This window comes from Mesoplodon densirostris, chromosome 10 (assembly GCF_025265405.1).
Source record: "Mesoplodon densirostris isolate mMesDen1 chromosome 10, mMesDen1 primary haplotype, whole genome shotgun sequence".
Lineage (NCBI taxonomy): Eukaryota > Metazoa > Chordata > Mammalia > Artiodactyla > Ziphiidae > Mesoplodon > Mesoplodon densirostris.
In genome coordinates this window covers 20,340,341-20,357,105 of record NC_082670.1, presented here as the reverse complement: position 1 = coordinate 20,357,105, position 16,765 = coordinate 20,340,341, and the positions used below count along the sequence as shown (strand labels likewise).

The 16,765-nt window shown below is 42.2% G+C and overlaps 1 protein-coding gene across 1 annotated transcript in view; it reads left to right on the top strand.

Moving 5' to 3' along the window:
• KIAA0319 (KIAA0319 ortholog) overlaps nucleotides 1–16,765 on the top strand; it is a 70,651-nt gene that overhangs the window by 46,881 nt on the left and 7,005 nt on the right. Inside the window, exons 11-18 of the mRNA XM_060109353.1 lie at nucleotides 1,235–1,463; nucleotides 4,601–4,724; nucleotides 5,366–5,498; nucleotides 6,518–6,666; nucleotides 8,129–8,280; nucleotides 9,936–10,074; nucleotides 10,757–10,916; nucleotides 15,475–15,617. Coding sequence (XP_059965336.1) covers nucleotides 1,235–1,463; nucleotides 4,601–4,724; nucleotides 5,366–5,498; nucleotides 6,518–6,666; nucleotides 8,129–8,280; nucleotides 9,936–10,074; nucleotides 10,757–10,916; nucleotides 15,475–15,617 — 1,229 coding nt within the window. The remainder of the gene's footprint in view (nucleotides 1–1,234; nucleotides 1,464–4,600; nucleotides 4,725–5,365; nucleotides 5,499–6,517; nucleotides 6,667–8,128; nucleotides 8,281–9,935; nucleotides 10,075–10,756; nucleotides 10,917–15,474; nucleotides 15,618–16,765) is intronic.

Below are 16,765 nucleotides of genomic sequence, written 5' to 3'. Positions count from 1 at the left end.
AGGGTTTTGCTAAGGTAAACTTGTGGAAACTTTATGACATAAAAGTCTAAGGGGACTTAAGAAAAGTTATTTTTAAAAGTCTTTCTATAACACTTTACTTATTTATTGGGGTAAAATTTATATACAGTGAAATGCCACTTTATGAGGTTCTTTTGATTAATTTTAATTTAATGACTCTTTACCCGTCTCATTGAGACAGGCCTACTTTGGGTTTTTTTTGTTGTTGTTTGTTTGTTTTTTTTAGTTCCCCAACCAGGGATCAAACCTGTGCCCCCTGCATTGGGAGCATGGAGTCTTAACCACTGGACCGCCAGGGAAGTCCCAAGGCAGGCCTACTGCTAACCCCATTTTACTAGGAAGAAATTCCCTTAGGGGCCCAGAATGTGTCCTGACAGCCTGGTTGAGGAGGAAGGACCTTAGGTGTTTGGTTTGCTGTCAGAGGGAGAACTGGAGTTTGGACCCTGGCTGTATGGAGTATGTGGGATAGAGGCCCAGAATACGGGGGCCCCCTGTACAGGTGCCTTACCTACAAATAAGGCCTGTGTTCTTTCCAGAGCTTCATTCTCGTATTCCTATTTACACCTGTTACACAGGCATTGCTGCTCCAGACTAAATCTTGGCCCCAGAAGAATGAAGTGACCTTATTTCACTGATCCAGTTGCCACGTCACCAATGAGTTTACTACAGGAGGGTCAGTGCAGCTCTCTGTGTTGTTTGTGTAGGCAGAGTATCGTTTGTATTTCAAAGTGCTTAATCCTAAAATTGCTTTGCAAGGAGTGTCCTGAAAACACTTAATATTAAGTCCTCTAGAAAAGAATGAGAAAATTAAAAACTTTGTAGCTGAAAATTCAGGAGTGATTTGCTGTCTCTACATGCTCAGGCCTGAAGGCAGGACTTAAAGCTGATACATTTTGAGTCTCAGGTGGTAGAGAAAGGCTTCTGTGTTGGCTGAGGATGGTTTCTTCATCCAGCATCTCAAAGAATAATGAGAAACCCATATAAAATAAAACTCTATCATGTGACTATATTACTAGCTAAAAATAAAGTAAGTCAACAGAAACAAAGAAAAAGTATAGCCTCAGGTCTCTGTTCTCTCCTCAGCTTCATCCTCAAATTTCTATTTACACCTGCTCTCAGTTGTCCTGAGAAATGTACCATAGGCAGACTAAACTGACCACTTGCCTTGAGATTTGGCATATTCATGCAGTGTAATAGCTTCCTCTCCTTTGCATAGATTGACTGTTACAGACTCAGATGGAGCCATTAGCTCCACAACAGCAGCCCTAATAGTCAACAGTGCTGTGGACCATCCACCAGTTGCCAATGCGGGACCAAATCAGACCATAACTTTGCCCCAAAACTCCATCACTTTGAATGGAAACCAGAGCAGTGATGATCACCAGATTGTCCTCTATGAGTGGTCCCTGGGGCCCGGGAGTGAGAGCAAAGAGGTGGCCATGCAGGTGAGTTCTCCATCCTGCCTTCAGACTTTTATTTGTCTATCTGTGTGTTCATTTGTCCATCCATCCATCCATCCATCCATCCATCCATCCATCCATCCATCTCTCTCTCTCTCTATCTATCTATCATCTAAAATATTGGTACAAGGGGGCAGCTAAACTCAGAAAATATGTTTTATAAAGTTGTCTGATATATTACAACTATTAGAAGAACAGCTAAACTCACAAATCTTCCAAATATATGTCACTTTCCTTCACCTACTCTATGTAAGCCCAGGATAGCAACTAAGCAGCTCCTATACGGATGACTTGAACTTGAGGTTAGTTTAGGAAAAGTCTGACCCAATATTTGCTACAGAAATATTAATTTAGTATTAGGATAAACCTTAGGAATAATCTAATCTAAACCTCATTATCAGAAAATTCCTTTTTATTTTGTTTCTCCTATTTTTAGAAACTGCATGTTACCTTTTCTGGATCCAGTGGTCTCTTGTTAAGATCCTTTTGTATTTACCTTTTGATTTGTTCAGATTGCAAATATATCTGTCTAAAGTCATAATAACCTTGAAATGTTGCTGTATTTGTATGTGTGAGTATGTGTGAGCTGTTTGCTTATTCTACTTCTGGTGATGGCCAGAACTAACCAGCTTTGTATTTTTGAAGTTATGTTATTATTTAAGAGTTTAATGGAAGAAAGATAATACCTTACATTACCACCTTCCTCTTCTCCTTCAAACTCCATCTCACCAGTCCAAGTCAAATTTCTCATTAGTGTTTATGGTGAAGTCAGACATTCCATGAAGACTGACCTACTTTACTTTTTGATATTTCTGGAAAGTGCTTTGTGATTATGATGAATTAAAAATGACTGGTTGGATGCATGGGTCTTGAAAGAGCCGCGAGTCCTCTAGATACCCTTGGAGAGCACTTGGTATAGAGTTCATCTCTACCTAAGAGTTGTGGCAGATGCTATGTTTGCTTCTGTTAGGTTAAGAATTTGCATTTGGTGGGGTTTGGATACAAACAGGAAGATGGATATTTTGTATTTTCTCAGTTAAAAAATATTCCAAATTTTCTTTCCCTAATTACTGGGAAGTATGTGCCCAGAGCTAAACAACTCATAGGACTTCCCTGGTGGCACAGTGGTTAAGAATCCGCCTGCCAAAGCAGGGGACACGGGTTCGAGCCCTGGTCCAGGAAGATCCCACATGCCGCGGAGCAACTAAGCCCGTGAGTCACAACTACTGAGCCTGTACTCTGGAGCCCACGTGCCACAACTACTGAGCCCGCATGCCACAACTACTGAAGCCTGCGCGCCTAGAGCCCCTGCTCCACAACAAGAGAAGCCACCGCAATGAGAAGCCCGTGCACGGCAACGAAGAGTAGCCCCCACTCACCACAACTAGAGAAAGCCTGCGCGCAGCAACGAAGACCCAATGCAGCCATACATACATACATACATACATACATGCATAAATAAATAAATAAATAAACAAATAAGACACATTTATCTTTAGGCAATCTTGGGATCTGTGAAAATAAATAAATTATAATAGGACTTAAAGTTAAAAATCCTTTTCAGGTTGCCATGAACTTCAAACATAGGCAATAACTGGAAATATTACCAACAACACAGCAGCAACAAAATGAAAGGGTATTAACCTGTAGGCAAGAAGTAGCTAGCTACTATATACTCAATTGAAAAAATGCCTCATTGAATAGTTTTGTTGTCCTAGCATTTAAAAAAAAATTATTTTTACAGCAAGGACTTACTGTATAGCACAGGGAACTATATTCAATATCTTGTAATAACCTATAATGGAAAAGAAGCTGAAAAAGAATATATATATATATACACATATATATATAACTTAATCACTTTGCTATACACCTGAAACATTTTAAATCAACTATACTTCAGTAAAAAATTTTAAAAAAGAAATACACGCAAAAAATTCAACTCAAAAGATAACAATAAATGGAGAAAAATAACAAAATTTATTTATTTATTTATTTATTTATTTATTAAATTTATTTTATTTATTTATTTTTGGCTGCACTGGGTCTTTGTTGCTGCACGGGCTTTCTCTAGTTGCGGCAAGCGGGGGCTACTCCTCGTTGCGGTGTGCGGGCTTCTCATTGCGGTGGCTTCTCTTGTTGCAGAACACCGGCTCTAGGCACGCGGGCTTCAATAGTTGTGGCACGTGGGCTCAGTAGTTGTGGCATGAGGGCTCTAGAGCTCAGGCTCAGTAGTTGTGGCTCACGGGCTTAGTTGCTCCGTGGCATGTGCGATCTTCCCAGACCAGGGCTCGAACCTGTGTCCCTTGCATTGGCAGGCGGATTCTTAACCATTGCGCCACCAAGGAAGCCCACAAAATTTATTTTTGATTATAAAAGTAATACATTAATTACTTCATGTGGTTAAAAACAAACAAACTCAAATTCTGATACAGTGAAAATACACCTTGACCTCATCCAAGTCTCTTTACTCAAGATAATTACTTTTATGAGTTTAATGTGTGTGCATACAGAATCTCCTCTATGTGTTTGCATACGTGTATATGTGCATGTAGCAAATATCTATCATGCTGTATCCATTGTTTCACAGCTTTCTTTTTTTGCTTCGTAATATGTCTTTGACATCTTTCCACTTTATTCTTTATAAATCTACTTTATTCTTTTAAACTTCTTTTTTTTCAACTAGCATCCCACAGTGTATCGTGGTGGGTTTGGCCATTCCCCTGTTGATGATTGTTCAGATTGTTTCCATTTTTTTATTGGTGTCATAGGCAGTGCCTCAGTCAGCACCTATGGGCGAGTCTCCATAATTACACATGTGGGCGTTTCTCTAGTGTAGGTACTCAGTAGAAATGCTGGGTTGAAGAGCATGTTCTTTTAACATTTGAATGGATGCTGCCAGATTGGCTTCCAAAAAGTCCATATTAATTTATATTCTTTCAATAGCATCTGAGGATATACAATGGACTTTAGATCCCATTTTCCTGGGGCATGCACTTTTTTTTTTAAAGCAGGATCTCCACATTTAGTAAAATCACTAGTTTTTCATTATGTCACGCTAATTACTTGTGCTTCTTTAATATTATTTTTTCTTTTTCATTTTTGTATTTGCTGTTACTTAGGGAGTAGAGACACCGTACCTTCATTTGTCTGCAATGAAGGAAGGAGATTATACATTTCAGCTGATGGTAACAGATTCTTCAAGGCAGCAATCCACAGCTGTGGTCACTGTGATTGTCCAGCCTGGTAGGTGAGATGGGAAAGGGATTTAGCCCCAGAGATTAAAACAGAAATGACATCTGGGCTTCTGGGCTTCAGACCAGCCAAATTTGGTACAAATTCTCTAAATCTTTGAACTATCAAGAAATCAGGGCTGCAGGAGCTGAGTCTTAATATCAAGGCAATTTGCTTTTGTGGTTCTGAATTATGTCCTATCTGTGTCTCCAAACCATGGCATGAGGGACAAAATGAGAGCTATCTCCAGAGTCACTTTGGGTGCCCCACTCTGCTGCAAAGCTCTAGGGCATCCTTGAAAAGGCTGGTAGTTATTATGTGTGGCTTGATACTCAGATGGCTTGTGGCCGGACATTGGGGAATTAACTACAATTCCACTCCATGACTTTTAAGGTATTTTAAAGAAACCAAAGACGTACATATTAGGGAACAGTATTTCTTGCTGCCTGTAACCCCCATCTCAAACTTAGAATGTTTAACTCCTGGGTCAGCTAGGAGACTGCAGTGTTTCACCCCAGGATTCCCAAAGGACAGGGCATGCTCTAGTAGCTGCCTGAGCTGAATATGAGTAATTTGCTTGAATCAAGAAATCAGAGGATGGCAGACTTAATGCAAAGAGATAATATTTCTTCACACCGTTTCTATAATTCTAGAAGACAACAGGCCTCCGATGGCTGTCGCCGGCCCGGATCAGGAGCTGGTCTTCCCAGTGGAAAGCACCACCCTGGATGGGAGCAGAAGCAGTGATGACCATGGCATTGTTTTCTACCACTGGGAGCATGTCAGGTAGTCAGCCCATCTCACCACTGAGTGCTGGGTTCCCTCTCTGGATGAGAGCTAATATTACCCCTGCTCTGGAGGGTCTACATTAAACAATCAGCTTGAGAGTGTTGAGGAGTCAGTATTTAAGCACATTTCTAGAAGTGGCCAGGGAACTGTTGATTGGATTCTATATCAGGTGTGGATGGACAAGATGGACATTCCTTGACAGTGGAGAGAGGTGGAGCTGGGGCAGGTGGACAGGGCTGTCTTAGTGTGAGGTGAGCTTCATGACAGAAGAGGTGCAGGGGAACCTGGGTGGGGTCCTCACGAGGCCCGCCAGTCTACACTCACTCAAACCACGTGCAGTGACTGTAGACAACAGAAGTGCAGAGTTCAAGGGGATTCCTTTATCCTCCAGCATTTTCTGTGCTGTACATGCTTAATCTCATGGAATCCTAGGTCAGTTCTTAAGAGGTAAATGATAATATTATTCCCATTTTAAAGGTGAAGAAACTGAGGCTTGCAGAGATGAGTGAGTCACAGGGTCTCTGGTTGCCCAGATAGTAAGAGCAAGAGCTGAGGCTCAATCGTGGGTCTTCCTGACTACAAAGCCCATGATCTTCACGACTCCGCTGTACTGAATAATTTCTCTTGAGCCAGATCAATTACCTGGCTCGCTCTCTCCTCCTCCCCACTCTCTCAAAAGATAACTGAGGATTTCAGCTGATTTTATTCAAAGGAGAAACAGGAATAATTTATAAGGCTCCATTCTGATCATTTCACTGACAGTTCAATTTTAAAAAACCAAAGACTCCAAAATCCTCTGCCCAGGAATCCAGCAGCCTCTGTCTGAAATAGGCTTTAACTTGTGACTCTTACATAGAACTAGAGAATCTAAATGAATACAAAATTATCTTAGAATTCTCTAGATGGTATATATTATTGCTGTGAAAAGAAGCATTTATAAGGACACAAACAACATACCTGCCGTCGTCAGAATCCCATGCCCCCTGCCTTTTGTTAATGACTGTCCTGTTTCATAGAGGCCCCAGCGCAGTGGAGATGGAAAACATCGACAAAGCTATAGCCACAGTAAGCGGTCTTCAGGTGGGTACCTACCACTTCCGTTTAGCGGTGAAAGACCAGCAGGGACTAAGCAGCACAACCACCCTCAGCGTGACCGTGAGGAAGGGTGAGTCAAGGCAGAGGGCAGGTGGACCTGCCAGTGGAGGAGGTTGGGCCCCTTCTGCTTTTCAGTCTCACAGACCCTAAGCCAGGCCATGGTTACCTGGAAACGTTAGTGTTTGCTTATTGGCTATAGCAGATACCGAACTCTGCTTGGCCAAGCAAAGGTCACTCTTCTTCCATCCATGTGCACAGCATTTCCTTTTGTTTGTGGAGTGTGTGTCCTAATAGCTTCATTCTCCTTCTATGACTACTGGCAACTAAAGCCCCATGTCCTAGTGACCACATGATGCTTTGCTTTCTCTCTTCCTTGGAAATCTAAGAGCAGAGATGGTTTCAAATTCTGTGTTGTTTCTTAATATGAAATGTGTGGTCCGGTCTTATGACATCCTGCTTTATGTACTTGTCTCTTTTTTCTTTTCCATTTGAGCGTGAGCTGGTTGAAGACCTTTGTTTCAGATATTTCTGTCTCTTTCATGTGGCACAGTGCTAGACTCATGGCAAATCAAAGATGTTGGTTACTTCAGTGAATGAGTAAATGATTATGATGTATTGAAGATCAGAGGTGTAAAAGAGCATGGCTGGATGGGAAAATCCATTCACCAGTATTATGGACCAGCAAGAGTGTCAGTTCACTGGGGAGGGTGGCTGAGACAAAGGCAGAAGCTCAGCCTTGAGGTATTGTATGTGTCATGTGTCACGCTGAGGCGTTTGGACTTTATTTGCTGGGCAGTTGGGAAAGGATGAAACAATTTTATCAGCACAGTGACATCGATTGGAGTTTTTCTCAAACGTCTTATTATGGAAGTTTTCAGCCATATATAATAGTAGTGAAAGTATGGGGATATGTATGGGGATATGTGCATAAAAGGGGGTGGTTGTCTTAAGTTCCAGTTTTGAAGCTCGATTGTTTTTTATAGAAGGATTTTTGGGCTTACTCAATTTACTGCCAGTCTATTTCTATTCTTTCTAGCCTTTCCCTGTATCGACAATGGAATTAAGCCTCCTCAGTGCCAGATTCTCCCCACTGCCTTGAATCCTCCCTCTTCAATTTACTTAGACAAGCAAGATTTGGCACTATTAGAAACAAAAATATTTCTGTGACCAGATAGTGTGGACCAGTACAAAATACTCCATAGCATATTCTAAACCAAAATATTATCATTTTCCGGACCCCGAACATAAGTAAGATCATGATTTCTCTTTTCTAAAAAGAGAAAAAACTGTAATGATAATAGAAAACTGTCCACTGTATAGGCTGCCAAATTACAACTAGCTAAGTGCAAAAAGAACTTTAAGAAAGTCTGTATGTTATCTAATGGGTATTTGGGGCAGGAAATTATGCTTTTTGGATATTTTAAATCCACATATCTGCAAGATGGAATAGTCATGGATAGTTTGTGATACACTTCTATCACAAGTGTTTTAAATCAATTTCTTTGCTTTCATTTCTGCTATATTTGACTTAGAAAATAATAGTCCTCCCAGAGCCCAGGCTGGTGGCAGACATGTTCTTGTGCTTCCCAATAACTCCATTACTTTGGATGGTTCAAGGTCTACTGATGACCAAGGAATTGTGTCCTATCTGTGGATCCGGGATGGCCAGAGTCCAGCAGCTGGAGTGAGTACTTGAAGAGAATTGCCCCTGGACCACTAATCATTACATCTGTATTAGTTTGCTAGGGCTGCATAGCAAAATAGCATAGACGGGGTAGCTTAAACAACAGATATTTGTGCTCTTCCAGTTCTGGAGGCTGTGAAGTCCGAGATCAAGGCGCTACCCAGTTTGGTTCCAGATGAGAGCTCTCTTCCTGGTTCTCAGACAGCTGCCTTCTTGCTGTGTCCTCACAGGGGTGGGGCGGGAGTTGGGGGTGGCGGGAGAGAGAGAGGAGAGAGAGGGGAGGGGAGGGGGAGAGAGAAGGCTCTTGGGTGTTTTTTCTTATAAGGACACTAATCCTATGGGATCAGGACCCCACCCTATGACCTCATTTAACCTTAATTACCTCTTAATAGACCTTATCGCAAATAGAGCCACACTGGGGGATTAGGGCTTCAACAGATGAGGGAACACAGTTAACTCCATAGCAATGTCTCTGTTATGACCTCATCTCCCTTTCCACGGTCCCCACTAAGGTGTTTATGCTTCTAGGTTTCTCCTGAGGGCTGGAGGCAGCAGGCTGCTGTTCAGTTTAAACAAATCTGAAGTCCCTTCCAACTTTTTCCTTGCCCAGACTTTCCTTGCCCAGGTTTGGGATCAACAAAGCCATAGCCTGGAGGGACTTTGAAACCATGTCTTCTCACGGGACTCATTCTGCTCCTTAGCTTCCCCGTTGTTCCTATTTTGGTCCAAATGGATTCTTTCCTTTTCCTCAACATTGTACCAGATAGGTCAATAGATCGAGGATTGCTATTCCCATTTCCTAAGTGCAGAGAATGAGATGCAGGGATGGAAAGTGACTTGGCCAAGGTTAACTAACTCATCCTTAGTCAAACCAGATAGACCTAGGTTTTTTAGCTCCTGGCAGGCCTTTTTCCCCATTAGATCACTCTGCCTCTTAGGCTGTAAATTTAGGTACATCTTCATTCTTGCTGTTGCTATGGACTTGAGAGATGCAAATTTACTCTTGGAGATGTACTGAAGGAGTGGTCCCAGGGAAAGAACTGAGAATGCTTTATAATTTCTAAAGTACCTCTGGAATGAATACTGTTCAGACAGATGGGGGGTTAGCTTCTAAGTGCAATTATAACAGCTCTCTGATCAGAGCCCTTATTACCACCCTCTTCTGTTAGCAAGGTCAGAGCGAGGGTCTGGGAGATTCTTCTCGAATTCTTTGAGAAGAGATGTTGCTACTCAGGCTCTTGGGTCATTTGAGGTGAACCTGATACACCATGAGGAAATCCAAGATGGGAGCATTGTAAAACTATCTTTGAAAATAAGACCCAAAGCACTTCAAAGAGAGTGCTTCACCCTCCAGGTCTCTGCCCTAATTTCGGTGGTTTCCCCCTCTGTAGGGTGGAATTTGGTAATTCCTAGAGAGCCCTTGGGAAGCAGCTCAGCTCACAAAGTCCTGTCTGAGGATTGTGCCTCCTGGTGCTTTAAAAGTGGAAAAGACGCTGAGGATTACCCGGACCATCACTAACCCACCACCTTGCTTCCTCTTCACCCTGCCCCTTAGAATCATGCATGTGTGACAAAGACGGGACCCCAAGGTTTGGGATCAACAGAGGCCCAGGTTGGGAGCTGACTATTGAATCATGAACTGGGTTATTTCTCAGGATGTCATGGATGGCTCTGACCACAGCACGGCCCTGCAGCTCACCAACCTGGTGGAGGGGGTCTACACTTTCCACCTGAGAGTCGCTGATAATCAGGGCGCCTCGGACATGGACACTGCCACCGTGGAAGTGCGGCCAGGTGCGCTCACAGGCTTCCGGGCCTGGGTTTGTGGGGCTGGTCCGTGAGCGGGGGCTGGGGGGAGGGGTCAGCCTTTGGGGCTCCTTGCAGGTGACAGTGGAACCCGGTGTGGGAAGCTGGGCCCACTTTGAGGTTTTCTCTGCCTGTGGTTATCTATCCCCAAACAGATCCAGCCTCCTAACTCATTAGGGAGAATTGGATCTGGCAGCAGGACTCCCTGGTCACTTTGATTTTCCTGCCAGAAGACAAAGACCTAATGTGAGGTGGACACGAGGCCTTCACTCCTGGGAGCGCGAAGAGGGCAGCTCCAGCGAGGTGGCCACCCCGACCCCCGGCATAAACTGGGCCGGGCCCGCAGCGCTCGGAGACATAGTTCTCTTACCAGGCCCGAGGAGGTGTGTGAGGTCCCAAAATTTTACGTGAGCCCAGAGGCAGATTAGGCACACCTCCTTATCACCTGGAGAAAAGTTAATAGACAGCAGGCTGATATAAAAGAAGGAAGAAGTACTCTCAGATAGTGGCTCCTGTGGTACTTGGAAGAATTGACCTGAGCCCTAGAACCTAAGCGTAGAAATTACACAGGGGTCGTTTAAAGCTCTTTAACTATTACACAGGCCTTGCTCCTCCTATTATCAAGCCTGGGGTTTCCAAGTGGAAAGCCCATGTCTTCTCATTTCCCCAGACCCGAAAAAGAGCGGCCTGGTGGAGCTGATCCTGCAGGTTGGCGTCGGGCAGCTGACGGAACAGCAGAAGGACACCCTTGTGAGGCAGCTGGCGGTGCTGCTGAATGTGCTGGACTCAGACATCAAGGTTCAGAAGATTCAGGCCCACTCGGATCTCAGGTAAGAACTGCACAGTCCAGCCTGAAGCTCGTCATTTCCTCTCTTGTTCTGTGTCTTTGCACGCATGTTTATCCCATTCATATTCTTTTTTTTCTCAAAGGGAAGCAGTAAGGACATCATTATAGGTCTTTCCCACAGGTCTCTGTAAATGTTTGTTGATTGAGAATGTTCTGAATGAAGGCATAGGGAACATCAGAGGGAGCTGGGTTTTAGTTCTGGTATCATCAGAGGGCGTGCGCGTGGTCTGGGGCACGCACGGGGGATGCCTCACAGCCAGACTTCATCCCTGCCCCGTGTTTAGGGGCTGAGGCTTCTCTCAGTGTGAGAGGATTATGGGTTACCATTGCTGTCTTCTGAGGGTCTATAAGGTTCAACCTCTTCCTTGATTTCTTATAAGATTTACAATTTTAATTGAGTTTTTAAAAAACTCTTATCCAACCTATGAACAGTGAAGTGGGATGGGGAGAGAGAGAGAGACAGACAGACAGAATATGGGAATAAAAACCTACTATTCACAGTAAATCCATCTGCCAGTTATTGTCAGCTATTCTGTTTAGGTTTGCTTTTCAGATAACTGAAATTTACTTAGAAAAATAATAAATTAAAAATACTAGTTATTTTTTTATGGAACTCTTTCAAAAATGGATCATACGTTTCCCTTTCTTATATCAAACACTGAACCAAACACATCTGAAAATCAATAAAACCAAAAGTTGTTTCTTTGGAAGATCAACAAAATCGATAAAGCTTTAGCTAGAATGACCAAGAAAAAGAGAGAAGACTCAAACTGCTGAAATCTGGAATGAAAAGGGATATCACTACCAACCTTATAGAAATGAAAAGGATTATACTATGAACAATTATATGTCAACAAATTAGTTAACCTAAATTAAATGGACAAAATTCTAGAAAGTCACAACTATAAAAACTGACTCAAGAAGAAATAATACATTTTAATAGACCTATAATAAGTGAAGAGATTGAATCAAAAAACTTCCCACAAAAACTAGGACCAGATGACTTCACTAGTGAATCCTACAAAATGTTTAAAGATTTAGCACCACAGTCACAGATTCTTCAAAAACATAGAAGAGGAGGGAACACTTCCCAATTCATTCTATGAGGCCAGTTTTACTCTGATAGCAAAACTAGACAAAGATCTCTCTCTCTCTCTCTCTCCATCTCTCTTTCTCTCTCTCTCTCTGGCTCTCTCTCTCTCTCACACACACACACACATACACACACACACACAATTACAGACCAATATGCCCTATGAATATAGAAGCAAAAAAGTTCAACAAAATATTATCCGCATCCAGCAACATATTATTTATTTATTTATTTTACTGAGCTATAATTGACGTATAACTGTGTAAATTTAAGGTGTACAATATGTTGATTTTGTACATTTATATATTGCAATTGATTACCGCCTAGAGTTAGCTAACACCTCTATCATGTCACAAAATTATCATTTCTTTTTTGTGGTGGGATCTAGTGCGTGTGCAAGAGATCTAGTCTCGTAGCAGCTTTGACTTTATAATACAGTATTGTTGTCTATAATCACTATGCTGTGCATTAGATCTCCAGGACTTATTTATCTGTTGGTTGCAAGTTTCTACCCTTAAACATCTCCCCAGTTCCTCACCCCCTACCCTCAGCCCTGGTAACCACCATTCTACTCTCTGTTTTTATAAGTTCGGCTTATTTAGATTCCACATATAACTGATATATAGTGTTTGTCTTTCTCTGTCTGGCTTATCTCACTTAGCATAATGCCCTCAAGGTCCATTCATGTTGTTGCAAATGGCAGGTTTTCCTTCTTTCTCATGGCTGAATAATATTCCATTATGTATATATAACACATTTTCCTTATCCATTCATCCACTGATGGACACTTAGGTTATTTCCATATCTTGGCTATTGTGAATAATGCTGCACTAAACATGGGAGTGCATATATCTCTTCGATATCCTGTTTTCATTTCCTTTGGACATATGCCCAGGAGTGGAATTGCTGGATCCATCCAGAAATATTTAAAAGGATTATACACTCTGGCCAAGTGGGATTTATCCTAGCAATGCAAGGGTGAGTAAACACATGAAAATCAGTACATATAGTAAAGCATATTAATGAAGGACAAAAACCATATGATCATCCTAATAGACATGAAAAAGCATTTGACAAAATTTTTTTTTTTTTTTTTTGGCGATACACGGGCCTCTCACCGTTGTGGCCTCTCCCATCGCGGAGCACAGGGTCCAGACGCACAGGCTCAGTGGCCATGGTTCACGGGCCCAGCCGCTCCGTGGCATGTGGGATCCTCCCAGACCGGGGCACGAACCTGCGTCCCCTGCATCGGCAGGCGGACTCTCAACCACTGCGCCACCAGGGAAGCCCTGACAAAATTTTTTTTGATAAAAACACTTGTAGGTTGAATGGTGTCTCCCCAAAAGATATGTTCTGCCCTAACCCCTAGGACTTGTGAATGTGTCCTTATTTGAAATAGTCTTTGCAGATGGAATTAGTTAAGATGAGGTCATACTGGAGTAGGGTGGACCCTTAATCCAACGTGACTGTGTCCTTATAAGAAAAGAGACACAGAGACAGACACACAGGGAGCCTGCCATGTGATACTGGAGGTAGAGATTGGAGTGATGTGTCTACAAGCCACAGAACGCCAAGGATTGCCAGCAACAGCAGAAGCTAAGAGAAAGGCATGGAGCAGATTCTCCCCTAGAGCCTTCAGAGAGGATGGTCCTACCAACACCTTGATTTTGGAATTCTAGCCTCTAACACTGTGGGAGAATAAATTTCTGTTGTGTTAAGCCACCCAGTTTGTGGTACATTTTTATGGCAACATTTGGAAACTAATACAGATTTGAATAAAATCTCTCCAAAGAAAATATACAAATGCCAATAAGCACGTGAAAAGATGCTCAGCGTCACTAGCTATTAGGGAAATGCAAATCAAAATCACATTGAGATACCACTTCACACCCACCAGGATGGCTGTAATCCAGAAGACAGACCATAACAAATGTTGGCAAGTATACGGAAAAATTGGAACACTCATACGTAGCTGGTGGGAATGTAAATGGTGTAGCCACTGGGGAAAACAGTTTGTCAGTTCCTCAAAGTGCTAAACATAGAGCTACCATATGACCCAGTTATTCTGCTCCTGGGTATATACCCAAGAGAAATGATAAACATATGTCCATACGAAATCTGGCACGTGGGAGGCTCAAGAGGGAGGAGATATGCGGATATATGTATATGTATAGCTGATTCACTTTGTTATAAAGCAGAAACTAACACACCATTGTAAAGCAATTATACTCCAATAAATATGTTTAAAAAAAAAAATCTGGCACGTGAACATTGACAGTGGCATTATTCATATAGCCAAAAAGTAGATACAATCCAATTGTCATCGACTGATGAATGGATAAATAAAATGAGATATATTCATACAATGGAATAATATTTGGCAATTCAAAGGAAATACTGATATATGCTGCAACTTGGATGAGCTTTGAAAACATATGCTAAATGAAAGAAGCCAGATGCAAAATGCCTCATATATATTCCATTTATATCAAAAGCCCAGGATAATTAAACCTACAGAGACAGAAAGTAGATTAGTGTTTGGCAGGAGCTGGGGGGCGGCTGTTAATGGGTGTGGAGTTTCTGTGATGATGGAAACGTTCTGGAATTATTTATTTATTTTTATACTTATTTTTGGCTGTGTTGGGTCTTTGTTTCTGTGCGAGGGCTTTCTCTAGTTGCTGCAAGCGGGGGCCACTCTTCATCGCGGTGCGCGGGCCTCTCACTATCGCGGCCTCTCTTGTTGCAGAGCAGGACGCGCAGGCTCAGTAGTTGTGGCACATGGGCCTAGCTGCTCCGCGGCATGTGGGATCTTCCCAGACCAGGGCTCGAACCCGTGTCCCCTGCATTAGCATGCAGATTCTCAACCACTGCGCCACCAGGGAAGCCCATGTTCTGGAATTAGATGGTGGTGTTGGTTGCACAACTTTGTGAATATACTAAAGGCCACTGAATTGTACACTTCGGAAGGCTGACTTTTGGGAGTTCCCTGGTGGCCTAGTGGTTAGGATTCTGGGCTTTCACCGCCTTGGCCCCAGGTTCAATCACTGGTCTGGGAACTGAGATCCTGCAAGCTGCACAGCATCGCCAAAAAAAAAGGGTGACTTTTTATTTTAAGTGTATTATATCTCAACAAAAAGGTAAAAATGAAGATGTGTCTGAAAGTTCTCATTCTGTGTGTGGTTATGTCTGTTTGCACACACATATACATTGCTCCTTTTATCCAAAGGTCTATCTATCATCAGCTGAACTCTGGGACCAAAGAGCCTTTATTTGTGAATAGAAACCGATCAATCCCTTGGCCCTCAGAATACACCCCTATGTCCTTGCCAAGCGGCAGAGCTGTGGCTGTCTGTCTTCTCAGCCCCACAGGTCAGATGGCTGGAGTGGACGTGTCACATTGGTCACTGCATAACTGTGTGGCTGGCCTCTCTCTCTGTCTCCTCTGCAGTACCATGATTGTGTTTTATGTACAGACTGGGCCACCTTTCAAGGTCCTCAAAGCTGCGGAAGTGGCCCGAAATCTGCACAGGCGGCTCTCAAAGGAAAAGGCTGATTTCTTGCTTTTCAAAGTCTTGAGGATTGACACAGCAGGTATGTCCCCATCAGAAATATTCTTTTTTATTTTTAGTTTTAAAGTTCAAGTAATGTAAATACCTAATTGTTGTATATTCAGAATTGGATTCCACTGGACTAGACATCCCATCCAATTAAATGCAATGGGAGTCTTATAGAAACATAACTACCCAGGTTAAAGGAAAAGATTTTTCGGAGAAGGTGAAATATGATTTGGTTCCTATATGGTGGGACAGTAGCCAGGTCTCATAGTCTTTTTTGACTTAAGTAGGAATGAAGTTCAATATTTCATTATCTTTCCAATTTCTCCATGTCAACCCCTACGGGAATATTCTAAAAGAATCAGATTTGCTGATCGTGGCTATGTTTTACTGGCACAGAAAGAGGGCATGTGGACATCTTTGCTTTAGCATCCAGGGATTTGTTTTGCATTTATGTCTCCAGCTGGTTTCCTGCAACGTACATTTGCCAACTATGCTTTGTCTTTGAGGGAAACTGGAGAAAAACAACAGCTATGGTCTGTTTTTAAAACCATACTCTTTCATACTGGTCATTGTCAGAGATTTCATACTTAGATGGTCAGAACAGTATTAAAAGACAGATAAGTGTTATTGGTTGGAAAAGCCATGTTTATATAATTTATTGACCTGGGACATCGTGCCTTAGGTTGTGAACATGGTGTTATGTAGACTCTTGGAAATTTAAGATAGCTTTTAAGTGCCTTCCAGTGGTACCTCTTTTCTTAGTGGCTTGCCTGCCATCTCTTCCTGGCACCAAACTCATTCATATGTGTGGATGGAAATGTGGTCTTTATCCCAGGTCTCTGTCCCCACCTTCCAAGGAACATGAATCCCTTATTATGTTAAAGGGGTCATTTCAATAAACACTGGGGACTGTGATACCATTTGGGGAGTAAAATTTAATTTGTTTCAGATGTATACCTATCCACAATTGACTTTCTTTGTAATATGGAGTAAATTATTTTTTTAAGAACTCCTTTTTTTCTAGCTACAAAAGTAATATTTATTTATTGTAGGAAATTTGGAATATCCAAGAAGACAAAAAAATTAGAATAATCCTTTAGATTCTAGAGTCTAGAATTCCCACCATCCAAAGATAACTTTTGTTAATATTTTGATGTTTTTCCTTCTAGTTCCCCCATCTCT